Raw genomic sequence first — 19,272 nt, forward strand, 5'->3', positions numbered from 1 at the left:
TTCCTGATTCTTGCATCATCCCCTTTCTACTTTATGTGTGTTTGAGTTTGTGTGTGATTACTGGCTTTTGATATTCCCTGAGTGTGTGTCTGTGTTTTGTGGAACAGGAACATGTTGTTGTTGTTGTGCTGTTGGTTTAGATTGCCATTTGTTTGCCTTTCCTAACCACCATAAATGACGTCTCTGTAGTAATCAAGATGGGGTTTTTTGGGATGAGTTCTGTCTCTTTTTTTTGTTTATAGCAGTTACTTGCCACCCAGTCTTAGACCCCCCCAGACAGCCCCCTTTTCCTCTTCATCCAGATTTAGATGTGCTTGAAATAAGCAATATGTCAGTATGTTGAGAATTTCACCTCATTTGGTTGATTATAAAACTACCATAATGTAAATGCCTCATCACTTTTTGAATATAACTAGAATGGAATTGTGATTAGCTAAAGGTTATACTGGGATGGTACATACAAAATCCCATATAAAGACTAAAGGTCAAAGTTGAGAAATCAAACAATAAAATCTTAGACCCAGAATCAATCATTTTATAAGCTGGGGTGTGAACAAGACTGGAGTGGAACCTGCTTAGGTGAAAGTTTTTTGTAGTTTTGGTTGTGCTAACTGACACTGTTTTTTTAGCCTCCAGAACATCTTGGCAAGAGGGAGAAGATGTGGACAGAAAGGTGACTTATAGGCCTGTATGTCTTTCTCTTTGTTAGGTCTGTCTTTGTGTGTCTGTGGATGTTGTGCCTGTCTGTCTGTAAGAATGTGTTCATGTTTAAATGTGTGTTGGTTTGTTATTTGGTTCTTGTTTGTCTGTCTGTATCCAGGTCTCTGTCTTTTGGTGTATCTCAGTATTTTTAGTGTTTGCATTGTAATCTACAGACCAGGACCAGCTGGACGATGTTGAAGAGTGACATTGATGGTCAGTCCCCCGACAGCATGGACCCCCGAACGTCCACACACAGTCTGCCTACTGACACATCTCAGCCCAGTAAGTAGCTTTGGTCACAAACTGTAATACAGATCGTCTGGTTAGACAACAGATGTAATAAACTTTAATATAACTTTTATAGCTACTTATAAATACACATAGCTCAGCTCAAAAGACAAGACCCTAACTGTCCGTATTTTACAGATTTCCCTTACAGTAAATCTGCTTCTCTGCCTGGTTATGGACGAAATGGCATATACAAGGTACACACACACAAAGACAGATAGACACACTGACTCTGAAAAACAGATGTCTCACACCCAGTTTTGTCATACTTGGAAAACAGTCCCAGTCCAGGGGAAGTGTTAGAGCATAAACGTCTGCCAAGACGCACGTGCCTGGCCTGAAATGTGTGTGACATGTGTTGAACCTGCACATTTGACGGGGACGGAGCTCTCTGTGACCTGACAGTGGTTGTATGCTGCATAGTCAGACTGAGCGTTTATTGTCAAGCACAGTGGCAAATTAATTGATTGGACTAGTTTTTTGGCTGACTGCTTAAAAAACGTATTGTCTTAGATTGTCTTAATGACTTCAGAACTGCTCGCAGTGAGGTCTCTTTGCGTGGGCGGGCGTGGGTGTTTGTAACAGTGTGACCTTAAGCGTGACATTAAGTGTTGCCATGTTTTTGTGCCTTTCCTCTGATGGAGCTTATGAAGCTCCTTCTTCGTCTATCCCTGTTTTCTGGAACTCTTCCTGAGGCTGAGATATTGGCCGCAGATCTCTGGATCACAGCCATGCAGCTTGCATATAGCCCCACTTGCGTTTGAGGCGGGGTTCTGTGTCAGTGTGGAGAGAGACTGTTACACTATCTAATTAAAACAGCATCAGGCGTTTGGTGAGATTTTGCAATGACAGTGATGGGAGGTATGTGAAGGAGGGTGGCTGCATTTTGAACCTGGGCCAGTAGAGCGCAGGGTTGCACTTATTAAATGACTTATTAAAATGATGGCAAAACAATAATGTTTTTATTTTAGAATTGGAGTTTTTAGAATTAAGTTTCCACTAACTGACCTTTTTATTAGAGACACAAAGCCTGCAGGCTGTTGCCTTGTGTAAACTGTGTTAAGCGTCATTTAGTCCTTCATCATTCTGATTACAGACTGGAGGAGCATGAGTGGATTTTTAGAGAACCACCATCTATGGAGAGCCATTCCTTCCAATGCAATATCAGCATTATTTCAATACATGATATTCTGTACATTACCTTACTATTGCATGTGTGGTTGTTTGGAGTGAATGGATTAGCACAGAAAAGGAAATATGTGGGGGTGAAAGCCCCAGGACAGGCAGGTGAGCAGTGCTTTAGCTGTGTTTAGTATGGCGGGGCTGATAAGGTCAAGTTACACAGTTCCAAACAGCATGTTGAAAGTCTGGGTGCAGGACAAACAATAGGGCGTCTGTTCTGTGCCAGTATAAGGAAAAGAGAATACAGATGAGATGCAGCATCTGTGGTGGTATCTGATTCAGTAAAATGTAAATGTGTTGGTAATGGGTGTTGTGGTTTGTTTTTGTGACGTTCGTGAATGTAAGTGTGACTGATATGTTTAAAAAATGTATGTGTCTGTTCTCTGCCAGCAAGAGTGCTAACCAGTTTTTGCCTTTCCAGCCAGCTGACCTTGGTGAGGATGACCCAGACCATGACTCAAGTTGGGGAGGAATGAGAGGTCAGACTGGTCAAATGTGTACATATATCTAACATGTAAAACTTTTTCTACTCTTGATAATATTGTTTCAAAGATCAATCTGTTTGTAAAAAAATATGAGTGCCCATTAACAACAGTCTTGTGCAATATTAGAACAATTCATTATGTACAGTTGACACATATATTGAATGGACATTAATGCCAGTCATTAATATATATTTCTATATTTTTTCTTATTTTCTTTCTTTTTTTCAAAGAGTATAAGGTAAGAAACATCTTCTTAGTAAATGTTACTTGATTTAACCTTAAGACAATGGTAATTCAGAAAAGTTCTTTGTACACCAGGCTCACATCATCTGCTATTTGCTGACTGGTTAAATTACAGATCTACCCATATGACATGCTGGCAGTTACTCACCGTGTAAAAGTGAAGCTTCCCCGTGATGTGGACCGTACCAGACTGGAGGTATTTTAGAATTCTCACTATGTACCCATTAAGATATATATATGTGTCTTAATGTTTTGGTCTAATGAAAGTATTTTAAAAATATTTCTTAGGCAAAACCATTCACAAACATTAGATTATTTATTACCAGTATGGCCTAGGTACCACTAGCCATGTCCATACTTAGGCACTCAGCAAGGCAAATATGTCTCATGCTGCACATTTTTGTGGCAGTCTCTACTATGTGGCTGTGTGCTCTGCAGTCTGGACATTATCAGCGGTCATCTTTTTTTGCTATTTGCATCACATTCCCCTAATATTCCCCTCACACAGCAGTAATGTCTGTGATTTTTAATGCTTGGGAATTCTATGCTGAGGTGCAGCATCTGTGCTGTGGAACAGACTGTTTCTTTTTACATGTGTACAGACATGATTTTGTGTATGAGTGCATGTGTTTTATAGTGGGTTTGGGTGTGTTCAGTATGCTACAGAAAGCATTTTATTCTGAATTGAAGATGCAGTCACTATCCCCTGACAGTTAGAAAACCCCCCAAAAACCTGTCAACGTGAGCAGTTTTTAACTGGTGAACCACTGAGATTCGTCTGTCCACAGCTCTTCTACTGACACACCACTGAGTTTTAAGGGGTGTAACGTGCATGACAGCATGTGCCTCATGTTATAAGGAGAGGGATTTTGAGATTCTAGACCTAGAATCTCAGAGGGAGCAGGAATGGTTGTAATTATTTTTACTGCAGTGGTTGGACTTCTCGCTCTAGTCCTCACTGATATATGAATTGTGTGGGCACAGTAACTCATTGCACAGAATATAAATTAAAAAAAGAGGAGAAATTGCCATCTAGCCTTACAGCCTCAGTTACCGAAATGAGACACAAATGACTGTGTTTGTGAGGCACAGAGAGAAATAGGCATCATTTTGAGTGCCACTGTAAGCTACCTTTGTCCACGACCCCATTATTATGACAACAGCTATGTTAGAACCACGCTTACCTTTTGTAAATATGATGTGCTACATCATATTTTCCCAGAGTCCCCTTGCACCACGGGGGTGCATGACTACATGTTTAAGGTGAATGCATCTAAAATGTTATTGTATCGAGGTGGAACCTTTGAAGAAGGCAGTGAACAGACAGCTTCATTTAGGAAGAGAATTTCAAGGTAGCAGTGTTCTGTTGCTGGTTCCTTCAATGTTAGCAAGTAGTTTTTAGGTCACCAAAAGGGTTTATAATGTAGAAGAAATAGCGCCTATTTATTTACTGAGATTTAATATTAGTAACCATGTTGTTGTGCTGATTCTACATCACTCAAATGTTCTTTTGGTTTTTCAGAGGCATTTATCTCCAGAGGACTTCCACCAGGTGTTTGGCATGACTATTGAGCAGTTTGACCGCCTTGCCTTGTGGAAGAGGAATGACATGAAGAAGAAGGCACGACTCTTCTAGAACCCACACAGAGCAAAACACGTGCTCTCCCTTGACATCACGTGGTTCTTCCAGAAGTGAAGTGAAGACTGGAAACTTCTCGTTTTTATGCACCATCCTACTGCTGCACCCCTGCAGATGCCCCCACACCCATCAAGAGGAGCCAAAGGACAGCAGGACCTTTTCACATCAACGTTGATATGCAACATTGATATGAGATGAGGCGACGCATTGATTATGCTACTTGGTCTGAATGTGATGCTGATATAGGAGCAGGTGCCAAATATTATCCATATATTGTTTTATCTCCTTTCTTCTGCTATTCCATTGCCACACAATTCTCTCATTTCACTCATCTTGTGGTTTGCTCTAAGAGACATATCTAACCTTTTTTTGCTTCTTGTGTAGCATCCTGCTCATCTCAGCCTTCTGGGACAGAAGATAGCTTTAGTTAATGTAGCATATATTTCTTTTTCTTGTTGTTGTTACTTTGACCTCTTTCAGTTTTGCCTGTTTATAGACCCTCCATCATGTCATCAGCAACACAGCATATCTAGCGCTGTAACATGGTCCTGTACCAGAGAATATTTAAACATTCAGTTCTGGGAAATCAAGGTCTGGGAAGGTTCATGTACTAATCAAAGCGGAACCCGATCCACAGAGGGTCAGGATTTTTGAATCAGTCAGTAATGAAATGTTTTTTTTCATGAGCTTTTACTAGCTGATTGAAAGGTCACTCTAAAAATTGTACCCACCTTGGATCAGGTACCCCAAGCCTGCATGGAAGTCTGATTCTTTTAAATCATGTTGGCTCTGGCCCTTCGGGACTGGGGTTGGAGCACCACTAGCAGCAATTGAAGCTAAAATATGGCAGCCCCAAGCCTGTAGGTTGCTTCGTGAGAATGTTCAGCTGAAGGGTGGACTTGATTTGCAGCCTCTGCATGCTGACCAGAGATGGGCCACTCACAGACTATTCTTTTAAATTTACCAAGCACCTTATATTTGGATCCTTATATTCACTGACAGTCTTCAGACCATTTCTTCTTCTTTTTATTTTAATTGAACATCTAAAAACAGAACACTAGTTATTTGTGAAGATGAAGAAGTTATGACAACTCAGATAACACTAACATGACCGTGGACAAATGCCTTTAAAAGTACAAACATCTGAAATGAACAGAGGTGATCTGGGTGGGAATATAATCATATAAGATGGTGAAATTCTGAGCTCTTTCTCAATACCAATCCACCATCGGCAGAGATGCCATTTTAAACAAAACAGAGCTTTGTAATTCTTATTCTGGATGAAGAATAATAAGCAAATCCATCAAATGGCTATAAAGTGGCTATGAAGTGATATTATACTGAGAGCCTACATTTATATGTACAGTGAGGTACAGTTTTTAATGTGGAGACAAGGCTGGGGTAAATGAAAATGCTACCTACTTCCAGTGGCATGTGACTTCTTTTTGTTAGCATCATTTTGTCAGCATTGGTTAATGCTGTTCATTGCTGGTAGAACTAGTTATATCCTGATGTCACATGACTAGCCAGCATGTTTATCAATTGGCACTGGACGCCAAGGCTGGCTAACTGTGAGCAAGAACACAGAAATGCTACAAGGATACAGAAGCACTGAAGTATATAAGAATTGAGATAGCCTATGTCTCGGGAACAGACACATGACATCTTAACAACTGTCTGTGTTGATTGTTGAGAAGGTATAGAGGGAAAAAAGCTGTCTAGACATCACTCACATCTTGAGTCAGATTTCGACAATATTTCATTACATTTCGACTTATTAGATTCTCTGATTACTCCATACGGTTGATGATGATAGGTGTGAAGTTCCACCCTATTAGAGAATAAAGAACAAGAGACAGATGATCTTTTAACATATCAGATATACAGCATGCGGTTCAACGTGGGGTTTTAGCAAGTAAAATGTGTATATATGCTATGTGCCTGCTACCATCCACAAAAATTAGGCCACAAGCATCCGTGTATGTAGTCCCAATGCACTGACCATCTTCTATAGGATGCATTTTATAGATGACAGGATATGGACTTGAGTTTGCACCATAGGGGACACTGTATTTGTGTGTGAGTGTGTGTGCCTGAGTGTATGAGAGATTTTTTTTTCAAGGCTAGTAAAAGCAATGCAGAGAAATGTGTTGCAAACCTAAGATCCTATAAAGACATTGTTACCCACAATACTCAACCTCATTTATAAACATTTGAACTGGATCTGCCATTTTCTCTAGTACTTGGCAGCACTTGCATTTCCATCTTGTTACCATTACTAACTTGTCTGGTGAGATATGATATCAGTATTTTTCTAGCTGCAGTCCTCATTCAAAACCAAATTAGGACGTATTATTATTTTTCCTTCAAAATTTGCTTGGAAACGGGCTAATAACAAGTGTGCCGTTTTCGTGCTGGTGACACACTGCAGAATGCCTGTACTGTTACCCAATGTTTTTATTGAGCTTCTTATTGAATGTGAACAGGTGGATGTTACCATTTGTAAATGTAAGGAAATGTGTAGTTTATGCTAAATGTTTTTCATTCGAGTCTGTTTGTATGGGAGTGTGTGGTATAAAATGGACGAACTTGTTAGTCATGCCGATTTCTTTCTACCATTTTCTTTGTCAGGACCTGAACTGAATCTATTTGGATGTTTTGCAGAAATGTAATTGTGACCGGGGAAATCTGGTTGCAAAGTGTAGCTTCGGGGTGGGCTGCATGTGGAGATTGTGTTGCTCTTATTTGAACAGCTGTGGAAACATGGGTGTGTGTGTGTATTTGTGTGTGTGATGTACTACACATCTAATGGCTCAGCATCCCTTTAGTTGTTAGCTGACCTAAGATCAGACCTGATAAGCTAGTGTGCGAGCCAAGGACACAGCCCAACATGCACGCACACACACACACACACAAAAAAAAAATTTGGCAGTATATTTTAGTTTTGATTTCATGATCTTCTGAACTGTTTTTCATACCCAGCTGTTCCATGTCACAGTCATGATGTCTGAGTCATTGCTTATGGTCTGATTGTATTTGGCAGCATAAATCCAGGCTTTTTATATCATAACCATAAATAACTTGCAAATGCAATGTGTTCCATGTCTTTTAAATGGCTGCATTTTACCAAATACTTAACTGTTTAATGTTCAACACCATGTTTTTCTTTTCCTTTTTACAAATGTGTTTTTTTAGCAACACACAGAAGTTGTTTAGTTGCTTGATCTGAAAGACGCACTGTTGCCAATCAGTAAAAATAACTAAATTTTCTTGCCTTGTGTTTGTGTGCTAACAATTGTGTACCCCACCGGATGCAATTTTGGTCAGTGCTGTGATTTGATGTAGTCCTTGCTTGACAGAAATTATGATAATGACTATAAAGGGTTAATATATATAAAGCTTTTACTAAAGCCTTTTCTTCAGGATTTTTCTTTTTTGCCTTGCTGGTTTGCAATAAAACCTGATGTACAATAAATGTTTCATTAAGTTGTGATATTGGGTGTGTTTAATTAATTCTTTCTAAAGTGTACATGATCCTTATCCAGAGCGACTTACAATCAGTATTCACAGGGACAGTCCCCCCCTGGAGCAATTTAGGGTTAAGTGTCTTGCTCAGGGACACAATGGTAGTAAGTGGGATTTGGGTCTTCTGGTTCATAGGCGAGAATGTAACCCACTAGGCTACTACCACCCTACATTCAAATGATGAAAATGAAAGTGAAAACTTTTCTCATTTTGTGAGATTCTATTGCCTATATCTTTGCATAATTTCATGATGTTTAGTGACTTTATAAAATTTCCAAGTGCAGTTCTAGGGTATGTACTGAAGGTGAAGTGATTGTCATTATGATGCACACAACAAGATGTGTTCAAGGTTCACTTCGCCTAGTGGCACCTTGTGACAACCTAGTGGCAACTGATTACGGGTCTGCTTCCTTAGATGTGCCAAAAAGTGTGGTGACAAAAAAGGACCTTTGGTACACAGGTCAGAATCGAACCTAAACACATGTATAGAATGTTGGGTACATATTACAAGGTAAATAGATAGTTGTGTGTGATAGATGTTCTCCAAAGGCGTTGCGAGGTTCTAGGCATTTCAATCGGCCAATCAAGCTTACCGAATTCCGAGCCAGAGTGACGACTAATCTACATGACTTACTCCACAGAATGTTTTGGATTGTTCCTATTAAGCAAACGAAATGCCACAAATTGTTCGCTTCTCAGACCGGGAAGCACGGGCTCTTCCACATGCTTGTTGGGCTGAGCCACAACGACCCCACGGCCCGAACAAAACCACGGGGAAATGGCCCCGCCTCTCGCGTCACCCCATTGGACGGCTCGGGCGAGCGAAGTCGCGTCTAATTGGCTAGTGCGCGTTTGACAGCTTGCGTGCGCGTGGCGCGCCGCGGTGCCGACGCGCGTCTTTTGTCAGGACTCGGCCGCAGGTCCAGGTCTGCTCACCCGGGACGGAAACACGCGATGGACGACCGGGGGAAAGGTAAGCTCTGTCCTAATAAAGGAACGTAACTACAATTTTTTGAATATTTGGACAAGTTATGTTGAGATGGACATTGGTTGCCAGTGGAATACCGGCATGCTTTCTGGTTCACTTATTGCTTGTTTGATAATTGCCGGGATTTAATATGATAAAAGATATTTATCATTTTTATAAACAAGCCGCACGTTGGGTTACGAAAGATTCGTGTTTGGTTGCCTGGAGAAATAAGAAGAGTCCTATGAAAGCACAAAGGAAGCACGAGGAGGGAGCATTGATTCATAATCACTGGAGAGGAGGAGGAGGAGGAGGAGGAGGAGGAAGGGGTCTCGTGGTGCCCAACACCCGGTGGGATCAGCTGGCGCCTTGTCATGACCAGATGAAAGGATAATGGGTGGGGTTGGGTAAGATGCTGGAGGCTGCAGCCCCCCCCCCCCCCCCCCCAAACTCCCCACCCCCCATTTATGAAGCACAAATCCAATTAATCAATGCTAAAGGGGTCTTATTCAGTCCTTATTACATGCAGACTGTGAGGATTTGGCTACGGGTCCCAATTAACAGTGACTGAATTAACACCAAAAGCGCATGTGTCAAAATGACAGAAGTGACACCAGACTCGCTGATAAATCAACGCTGGGGGGGATCCCCCTGTCCCGGCACTGTGGTATAACGACGCCTTTGCCTGAAAGTGATTGTTTTATGCACAGCATAGCACAGCATGCACAGTCCCATCACACCTGTGCTCCACCTTTAGCTCCATTTTGTGTTTCTCATGTTTACGTTTCTTTTGTTTTTGTCCTGGAAGTGTGTGTAATCACTTATGGCTGTTTAGGAGCCAAGAAGTCAGGCCATACATCCTATTAACAATGGACAATGGGGCTGGGCTCACACACACACACACACTAACAACAACTGTTTACACTTACATGTAACCCCTAAACCTATTATTGTTAATAACATGTTATTATGTATTTATTTCCTGGTAAGTACTAGATTAATGTTGTCTTATTATATATTCTATTTCCCCCCTAGTAAGAGATGAATAAAGCACACACACACACACACACACAGAGGGGGTAAGATTTTGCTCTTTCAGGTTAAACAAACTCTTGACTGCAGCACAGATTAGCAAAGAGAGAGAACAGATGGAGTTGAAAGAACCCTTAAATCCAGCGTCACCGCTGTTATCCAAAATCTCCCACAGTAGCCAGGTGCCCCGAGACAATACCCGCAATGCATATTTGGATGGGGTTGTGACAGCTCTGGGTTTTTTAGAAGCCAGTGTTTTGGCCGTGCTGGGGGAAATATGATTTGGCCTGTGCAAGGTAGCAGCTCACTGGGCTGCACTTCAGTCGGTCAGCGATCCCTTTGATCTGAAACCAGTGCCGGCCTTCAGTGGGTGTTGTCTCCGTGTGGCTGGAAGAGGGTATTTTTACAAATGGGGTCTGGCCCGAAACACTACACACCTTCGTCTGATCTTGTGATATGAGTTTGAGAGCAGGCCTTGGGTGACTTTAGTTTGAGCTATAAGGAATGTGGATTACTTACTTTAGGCCAGTTGGGATGTGCAGTGTAAGGAAGGGACTTGAGAAATTGGAGTCTCTTTGGAATTGGTGTTTTGAACTGAAAGATACTTTTTTTTAGTTTTCTTCACAGATTGCGGCATGAAACCGGCTGGTGCCTGAAATCTGTTAAACGGTACTTTTCGTGGTATCTGAGTATTTGGAATGTGTCAGTTCAGGGTGAAAATCTGTGACAGAGAGGTGAAAAGGTTTTTGGGAGCAGGTGGGGTCATGGAATGATGACTGACAGATTTCTAGTTTTTGTTACTCGTCACAAATAAACAGGGTTTGGCCCTTGTGAACTTGGCCAGTAGTTCAGTTGCAGAGACTTAAATGTCAGGTTATTTTTACAGGTTGTTTTTTTAATGTATGCATTAGTGTGTGTGTGTGTGTGTGTGTGTGTGTGTGTGTGTGTGTGTGTGTGTGTGTGTGTGAGTGCGTGATGTTCAAACCTAATGGTCCAGATTCCCTTGGCAGCTGATGCTTTTTCTCCCAGCCATATCAATGAGGTCAGCAACAATGACATCACTGCCACTGGACGTCTGTGTCTGTGGTTTGTATTTCATGGGCAATTGTTCCGAACAATTATATAACTTTATATCAAATTGGCAGAATAAATATTTACCAAATAATTTCTGATTGGTGTAGTTGGTGTGCATTTTATATATAGTGGATCCTTTACATTTGCTTTATTTACTTTGCTTTATTGGTAACAATATAAAGTGACAAGCATCTGAATGATAACTGGTTTGATTTCTCTTCTAAGTATAAAGATCTGTCAGTGACGTAATAGCAATAATGCACCAGATTGTACATTGTCTTGTGTAAAGGGAATTTAATGAGTAGACAGAATGAAAATGTATCGTCCTCACTGTAAATTCCATGAGCGGACAACTGTTTCTGTCAGTATTAAACTGTGCAACCGTATGAATGGTCCAGCTGAATTGCTGTTATGTCTGGAGGCCGCTGTCTGTTCTGATCCGCCCCACAGCAGACCAGACAGCCCCAAACATACCAGTTTATCCACACCTCATGTCTGCCTTTTAAAGCCAAGTGCCATTGTCTGTGTTGTGGTGGTGAGTCTTGTCCTTTCAAGCCCAGGAAGGAGTGAACAAAGGCAAAGTCTGTGGTTTGCCTGAGTCAATTCACTTACGACTCAATATTGTGTGCTTGTGTGCATGGGTGGTTCAGCAGCGTTATACATTAGTGATGGTGAAACAGCAATATGATGTGGAGCCTTAGGCAGCTGCTGCATTCCTTGACCAGTAGATCCTGTCGAGAACAAAAGCAGGTCATGTTTCTGCGTTCCTGAGCCATTCGAGACTGGATATGTAGATCTGGTTTATGCCCGACCTCCAATTTCATTTTTTCCCCTCTCAAATCGATTCAGCATAGTTTCATTGGCACAGGCATTGGGAACCACACAAAGATACATAAAACCATGTTAGCTATAACATGAACAGGTAGCTTGGCAACAAATATGTTATATATATTTTTTAATATATATATATATATATAATTTTTTTTTTTTTTGAACAGCCCCCCGCGCCTGTCTCGTCTGCTTTGTTGTCTTTGTTTTGTTGCCTCTCGGTGTTGCTCTCCTGTGGTTATGAGTCTAACATTCTCCGCCTTAGGTCAGAATTCACAGACATCCACAGTCTCCACTCACACACAGATTATTTGGGGTAGTCTGAAAGACTCTGTGCTCACTTTTTTATTACCGTTTGTATGGTTTTGGTGTGTGTGTATGTGTAAATGTGTGTGTGTGTGTGTGTCTGAGCTACCAGCACTTACGTTAACTTGACTGACTGAAGGACCCAGCTGTGTACAGCTGCCATCATCTCTCTCCCCGCCACTTGTTTTCCTGTAGGGATTCAGCCTTGTCTTTATGTGTCACTTACCGGTGTATGACTAATTGCTGGATTTTTATTACATAGTTAATCTCCCATCTGTATTTTTGGCTTGGGATTGGTGTACAGTTCTCTTGTCTGGACATGCGTTTACCTGTGTGTGTGTGTGTGTGTGTGTGTGTGTGTGTGTGCGTGTGTGCGTGTGTGTGTGTGCAGGCGTTTGCATGCATACGTGAACAGTTATGCCGCTGAGTGTGCATGATCGGAGAGGTGTGGTGTGCTCAGTGTTTTGACAAGACTGATGTTTCACCCAGTCACAGGGGTAAAAGAGCTTTTCTGTCCGAGTAAATTGACTGTATGTGTGTGTGTGTGTGTGTGTGTGTGTGTGTGTGTGTGTGGGGGGGGGGGGGGGGGGGGGGGGGGGGGGGGGGGGGTGTCTAAAGTTGTCAGTTACCTGAGCTCCTCTGGGCTAAAGGAACATGACAGGACTGGAGTCTGAAAGTCATGGAACGCAGGATGGAGGAAAAGAGCTTTTAAAACGAGTGCAGCTCATGTGCAGCAGACACACAGCGGCTATTGTAAATCAATCATGTGTCTTAACTGTTTTTATTCTGCATTCTTGCACAGTTCTTTCTTGCCCTGGCATTGAAAGAGGGGGAGAGAATCGTATTAGGGAGTAAATCCTATTATAGTCAGACAATGGGAGGCTTGAGAGAAGTGTGTGTGTGTGTTTAGCGTTGTTCTCCCGTTAGGTAGTGGCAGGCAGACAGCGCCCCAGGGCAGGTAAAACACTAATAGGAGCAGGAAGACGCAGATTGAGGTAGAAGTTTAAACATCCTGTGTTTGTGTTTCGGATTGTGCTACAGGTGGCTGTTAAAACAGGTCGTACTGGTTTGTGTGTGTGTGTGTACAGGTATTTCAGAGACTAAATGTACTGGCCCTCTGTAATTGTTTTACTTTGTTTTAAATCGATTGCATGTTCTACACATACCTGCACCAATTTATGGTCATTGACATAAAATATTTGTGCTATGTCCATCATAAGTTGTGTGTTCAGTACAGCCCTGTGCCTAGTACGGGCTGTAATAGTCCAAAATGACGTGTGAACCACTGAGGTTTTATGGGTGCTTCCACACCCACTCAGGGCTCCGAAGGACGAGGCGAGCTGGCAGCAGAGCAGACGCTAATGAGCCGGACCGAGGTAAAAGGGATCGGTTATCCCCTCTCTCCCCAATACCGGCTCATTACAAGGGGCAGTGCTGGCCTAGCGGGTAAGGAAGCGGACCCGTAATTAGAGGGTTGCCAATCCCTGAGGTGCCACTGAGCAAAGCACCGTCCCCACACACTGCTCCCCAGGTGCCTGTCATGGCTGCCCACTGCCCCCTCAGGATGATGGGTTAAATGCAGAGGACACATTTCGCTGTGTGCACCGTGTGCTGTGTATCACTTCACTTCAGGCAAAGGTAATTAGCTCAGCAGGTCTTTTTATACTGTGTCTAGTACACACTGGGCTGCATGGAATATAAATATTTTTTTTCCTATGCCTTCATACTCTTATCCCACCCCCTCCTTTAACTTTTCCAAATGGCTCTGCAGTTAAGTCTTTGTGTTAAATTGTCCCCCCAGTGACTCTGGTCCTCCACTGCGAATGCTCGTCTTCTGAAGTGAGGGATGTAGGCAGGGGGTAAAAGTACAGATAAAAGATGAAAGTGAAGCACGGTTGTTTGCACGGTCACCACATCTGAGCTTCAGTGGCTTTTGGGTAATGTGATGTGGTTCAAAGGTCCCTGCTGGGTGGTTTTAAGAGTTTTTAGTGTGCGTGTGTGTGTGTCTACAGCAAACCCTGGGGTTTGACTTACGGGCCACGTTGTTTGCTGCCCTGACAACGTTAGCCAGCCACTGTGAAAGACTAGCTGTTTAATGGCTAACAGGCCCTAGCAGGGTTAGCTTTACTGGGAAAAAATGGTCTGGTAGCCTTAAGGAAAGCACGGATGTGGGTAATTTTAGGGGTGATATCCGCTCATGTCTTTACATATGCACATTATCATACACACACACACACACACACACACACACATGCTTTAATGCAAACTCATACAAAGGCCTGCACAGGCTCTTTACAAGTCTGTGTGTTTTGTATTAAATGGTGGGAGTAAAACAGCATGCTTTAAAAGGCAGGAAAAAAAACGTATTTCTGTCATCGCCGCATACGTACTTGTACACACACACATTTACTGCACACTTGTGATTCTTTTTCAGTCGATGTGTACAGACATGAAACCAGACTCAACAATGCCCTATATGCCGCACACACTCTCGGGTACACACTTGCTTCTTTCACCTGAAAGAAATCTAGCTTTCGTCTAGACCTCCGACCTGCTGCTTCCTTTCATAGCTAACACTAAGCAAAGACTAACAAATACACACAGACACACATACAAAGGCAACCTAGCTAACTCCATGTTCCATCCTTTGCAAAAGTGGCACTTTCACTATTGGTCTAAATATTTCAGATCCTTTTGAGCGTTTACTCTGTTGGCCAAGCATGCATATTAACTTTCATAATGAATTGAATTAAAAGTAGATTATCTGGAACAAACAGGAATTAAAGATGGACTGTGGCCCGGGAAGCACATCACAGGCTGAGGCCTAATATTCAACTGCTTCCCAGTTAAATTGAACATGACATGCATTTGTAAGGATGGACATCACGGGAGCCTGCTTTTGTGTTGCATAACAGCTGTCTGCAGGGGGAAGTGTGACATTCCTGTGTCGACGGTTGTGGGTGAAGATTCGGCACCTCTGTTTTACATGCCTTTTGTCTGACGGCAACGTGTGAAGTGTCAGCCGTCAGGACCGCCCACCCTCATTGTCTTCCCCAAATGGGAGGCACCGGGGGCGTGACATCAGAAACAACAGGTTCTGATTGGTCAGTGACAACTTCCTGTAGGCAAGTGACAACTTCCTGTAGGCAGGGGTATAAAGGTCTGCTTACATGTGGAAAGGGGTCTCTGAGCTTTCTTGCTCAGGGGGTTTTCCATCGGAAGTCGGAAGGCTTCTGAGTCTTTCTCTCCCCCTCTTTTTCTCTTTTCCCTCTTTACTCTTTCTTCTCATTTTTATTTTCTCTGTAACCTTGGTACCTTTTAACATTCAATATTCACATGTAACTACAATAATTATTTAATAATTTATGTTAATAAATTAGAAACTGTTCATTTTTAACCTCTATTGTGCCATGCCTCTTTCTGACAGGTAACATCAAATTGGAGTGGTTGAATACAGTGCTTTGTGTGGAGGGAGAAAGAGTTTTTCTACACACTCTATTCTCTTCTCCCACACCACATGGTCTTTTTTACACATTGTGTAGGTACTTTTGGCGTGTTTGACCTCGTTTTGTTTTCCACATTGTTATAAATTCAGCCCCTGAGGACTCCCTATTCATTTTTAAACCAGAAAGTGGTTGCTGTTGCAGAGCACCATGACCTGCAGGAGGGCACTTGGTGGACCGCCATTCACCACCTTTTACTACATGTAAGATTCCTGATCCAGGACAGTAAATAAAGCTATGCAAACTCATGCCGTTATGTTATGTAGTTCATGTAGTTTGTAGTAATTTGATTTCATCATGCTTACTATAATATGCAAATGTGTGTGTGTGTGTGTGTGTGTGTGTGTGTGTGTGTGTATATATATATATATATATATATATAGTTTTTAACAGAGCAGAAACTTAACATACAGAAAATTGATAATCATAATAAATATATTGATATAAATATATATGGACTGTTTGATGGACATGTATTCTTTCACTGCTGACCTGTATTCAGAAATTTGCCGGTTCAAATCCCAATCCGCCGAGGTGCAACTGAGGTGCACATGTGTATACCACTCTTACACACATTAAGCTCATGTATTCTCATGTATTTAGCACTTAATATTTCTGTCTGTCTGTCTATCTGTGCTCTGTGTGCATTGTGGCTAAAGTGCAGACAGAGTTGCATTCTGTGGTGGAGCTCAGACAATTCCCACTCTCTGAAGCAAGACCTCGAAATTGAACCAAATGTGCGTTTTAGTTACCCTGGCTATTTTAAGCTCCCACATCTTTTTCTCTCCAGCTGTCTTAAAAGTTGAGGCGAAAAGTTTCCTAATGGAAGCGTCTGATGAAATCACCCAGCAACCGGCAAGGAAAAAAAGCGAGTGCCAGTTTGATGATGTCACTTCCTGCACTGCAGGCCGTTGCCAGCTCCACTCATCTGTGTGTGTTCCTTCATTATTCACTTCATCCAAGGCAAAAGAAACCATACAGAGAGAACAAGAAGGGTATAGAAAACAAAAGGATGTGTGACCCTAAAGCATATTTAATATCTTGACAGTAGTCATTTTCTATGTCACATCTTCACACAATAAACATTTCAGTAATATATGTGTGGCCACCATGCTTGGGATTGATGCCTTTTTCATGCAATGGTAATCAAAGAAAATTATCAATATTCTGTTAAATATAGCTAAAAATAGAATTTGTATGTTGCAAAGTCATTCACTGTAAAATACAACTATTCACCTTAAAAATCATGGATGCTGTAGCTCCATTGCTTTACATTTAATGGAATGTAGATTTTCACCATGTGGTCACATGACAACAGTGGGAGGGCCAAGTTGGAGAAAATGTAAAATTTCAGGTGTCCAAATTGTCAAAGCTTACTGTCTTACTGTCTAACTGACACGGTGCATGAAAAGACAGTACAGGTGCAGCTAAAACCTCCAAACAAACTGACAAGCAAGCAAGATTTTGTATTGCCCGCTTGTGGTCTCCAAAAGCTATTACTACAACTGTAAATTACTTTAAATTAAATGTTATGAACTGGAAGGTGCACATATCACATCCAGTTCTGATATCCTCTAAAAATATTACATAATTACAAAATAATTTATGCATTAATAGTTCAATAGTTTAAAGTGGGGCAGTTGTGGCCTAGCAGTTAATGAAGCGGCCCTGTAATCAGAAGGTTGCTGGTTCGAATCCCGAACCGCCAAGGTGCCACTGAGCAAAAGTACTGTCCCCACACACTGTTCCCTGGGCGCCTGTCATGGCTGCCCACTGCTTTCCAAGGGTGATGGTTAAAAGCAGAGGACAAATTTCGCTGTGTCACCATGTGTTGTGCTGCGGTGTATCGCAATGACAATCGCTTCACTTTCACTTAAACTTTTAAAGGCTAAACATTAACCTATTCATTTGCATAATCTTAGTCCTTATTGTTTAAAAAGAAACATTTTTTTTGCTAGTGAGGTTGAGTAGTATACCACAGGAAAGACGTCCTCACAGAGTTATAAATGCAAAAACACCTGAAGCCATAGGTGGTCACACATGTTTCAACAGGGATACACTTTGCTTTGAGCAAATACACGTACCAGCATGGAAGGATCATTCAGTTATAATACATCCAAAATGTACATTAAACTGCTGGCTCTCTGTTTGCATGGGTGTGTGCATCTTTTTCCTCTCCTTAGAATATATATTTTAAGGATGGCCCTTTGTTTTAGAAGGCCAAGCCTTCCAAGCCTTTTTCTCTTGAGGTTCCCTTCCTGTCTTTCAGCCTGAGCAAAAATGCTTTCCATGTGGGTGTATTTGTGTGTGTGTGTGTGTGTGTGTGTGTGAGGTGGTGTGAGGTGGGGGTGAATTTTATGTGCTTTCCGTGGCCGGTCTCCCAATGTTGATTTAACCCACTTTGAATCCATTTGAAAAATAAGTTTTTGGTTTTCAGTGATGTTTTGTGTGCAACACTGAATGGTTAAAGGGGAAAGTCCGCAGGGCGGCATGCATTGTGTTGGTTGCCTCTGCAATGTGTCATCAGCAGGTGTGTTTTAAGAAGTGATGACTGTGTGTTTTCAGATGTCAAGTTCCTACAGGTCTGCTGTGAATGGGAATGTGCAGTCTGCTGACCAGCATATTATAGGGCTATGTGTGAGCATGTATGCTTTTTTAAATTTTATTTTCCTTCTGATCTTAAACTACATGATGTATATGACATACCTATAGAGTGCAAGTACACATAAGCTCTTCCCTAGCCATTGAAATTGTGTTTTTTTTTTGTTTTTTTTTTGGTATTTGCTATAATTATTCATCACGAATATATTTTTATAGCTCCCTGAGCTATAATGAACCCCCTTCCATACCTGCTGAAATGTATGTGTATTTTCTCTATTCTCAGTTCTCAGGACTGCAGCACACCCTACACTGGTAAACGCTGTATATTTGAAGAGTAGATTATGCGTATACCCCCTACTAAGGTCCAGCTAGGGTGTAGGTACTGGTGTAAAGGTTGCTTGGTTCTCAATGGAACATAGAACTGCAGACTTCCTTTTCTTGCCGATTAAATGGCTGAGAACGGCTTCAAGTTCTTGTTTCAAAAACCTTTGTGTAGTGACGGGTATAATGTGATTCGTGTGGTGTCCGAGAAAGATATTTATATCAGTTTATATTCCATTTCACACAAACACACACACACACACACACACACACACACACACACACACACACATCCTTTAACATACTCCCTCCCCACTCAAATTTCAGAAGAAGGGAGGACAAGCCAACAAAAATCTTTCATTTCCCAGCAGAGGACGAACTCAGCCCTCCCTCTGAACAACCCGCTGGTCGACGGGGTGGTGTCACGCCGCCCCGGCTGCAGCCAAGTATACTACAGCCGAATCACATTCCAAACTTAGCAAAGCCTTCCTTCATAAGATTGTTGTCAGTGTGATTTTCTCTTCCTGCCTCTTTTGGGTAATATATCTTTTGGGGAAATGGCAGATACATTTTACA

General features: G+C 41.9%; 2 protein-coding genes across 23 annotated transcripts in view; both read left to right on the forward strand.

The window, feature by feature from the left end:
• The window catches only part of ablim2 (actin binding LIM protein family, member 2), a 54,922-nt gene extending 46,890 nt beyond the window's left edge, over positions 1-8,032 (forward strand). For 17 of the 22 annotated variants that reach the window (XM_028957986.1, XM_028958826.1, XM_028959080.1 and 14 more), the window contains 7 exons: positions 630-688; positions 876-984; positions 1,129-1,187; positions 2,594-2,651; positions 2,888-2,895; positions 3,016-3,096; positions 4,423-8,032. In XM_028957986.1, the coding sequence (XP_028813819.1) occupies positions 630-688; positions 876-984; positions 1,129-1,187; positions 2,594-2,651; positions 2,888-2,895; positions 3,016-3,096; positions 4,423-4,536 (488 nt within the window). In that variant the 3' untranslated portion in view covers positions 4,537-8,032. The remainder of the gene's footprint in view (positions 1-629; positions 689-875; positions 985-1,128; positions 1,188-2,593; positions 2,652-2,887; positions 2,896-3,015; positions 3,097-4,422) is intronic. The other 5 variants (XM_028958598.1, XM_028958906.1, XM_028958160.1 and 2 more) reach the window with 1 other exon arrangement.
• Positions 8,033-8,941: 909 nt separating this feature from the next.
• Positions 8,942-19,272, forward strand: part of afap1 (actin filament associated protein 1) — a 53,033-nt gene continuing 42,702 nt past the window's right edge. Inside the window, exon 1 of the mRNA XM_029001683.1 lies at positions 8,942-9,037. Within this exon, the coding sequence (XP_028857516.1) occupies positions 9,019-9,037 (19 nt within the window). The 5' untranslated portion in view covers positions 8,942-9,018. The remainder of the gene's footprint in view (positions 9,038-19,272) is intronic.

The sequence above is a fragment of the Denticeps clupeoides genome, chromosome 1, assembly GCF_900700375.1.
Source record: "Denticeps clupeoides chromosome 1, fDenClu1.1, whole genome shotgun sequence".
Taxonomy (NCBI): domain Eukaryota; kingdom Metazoa; phylum Chordata; class Actinopteri; order Clupeiformes; family Denticipitidae; genus Denticeps; species Denticeps clupeoides.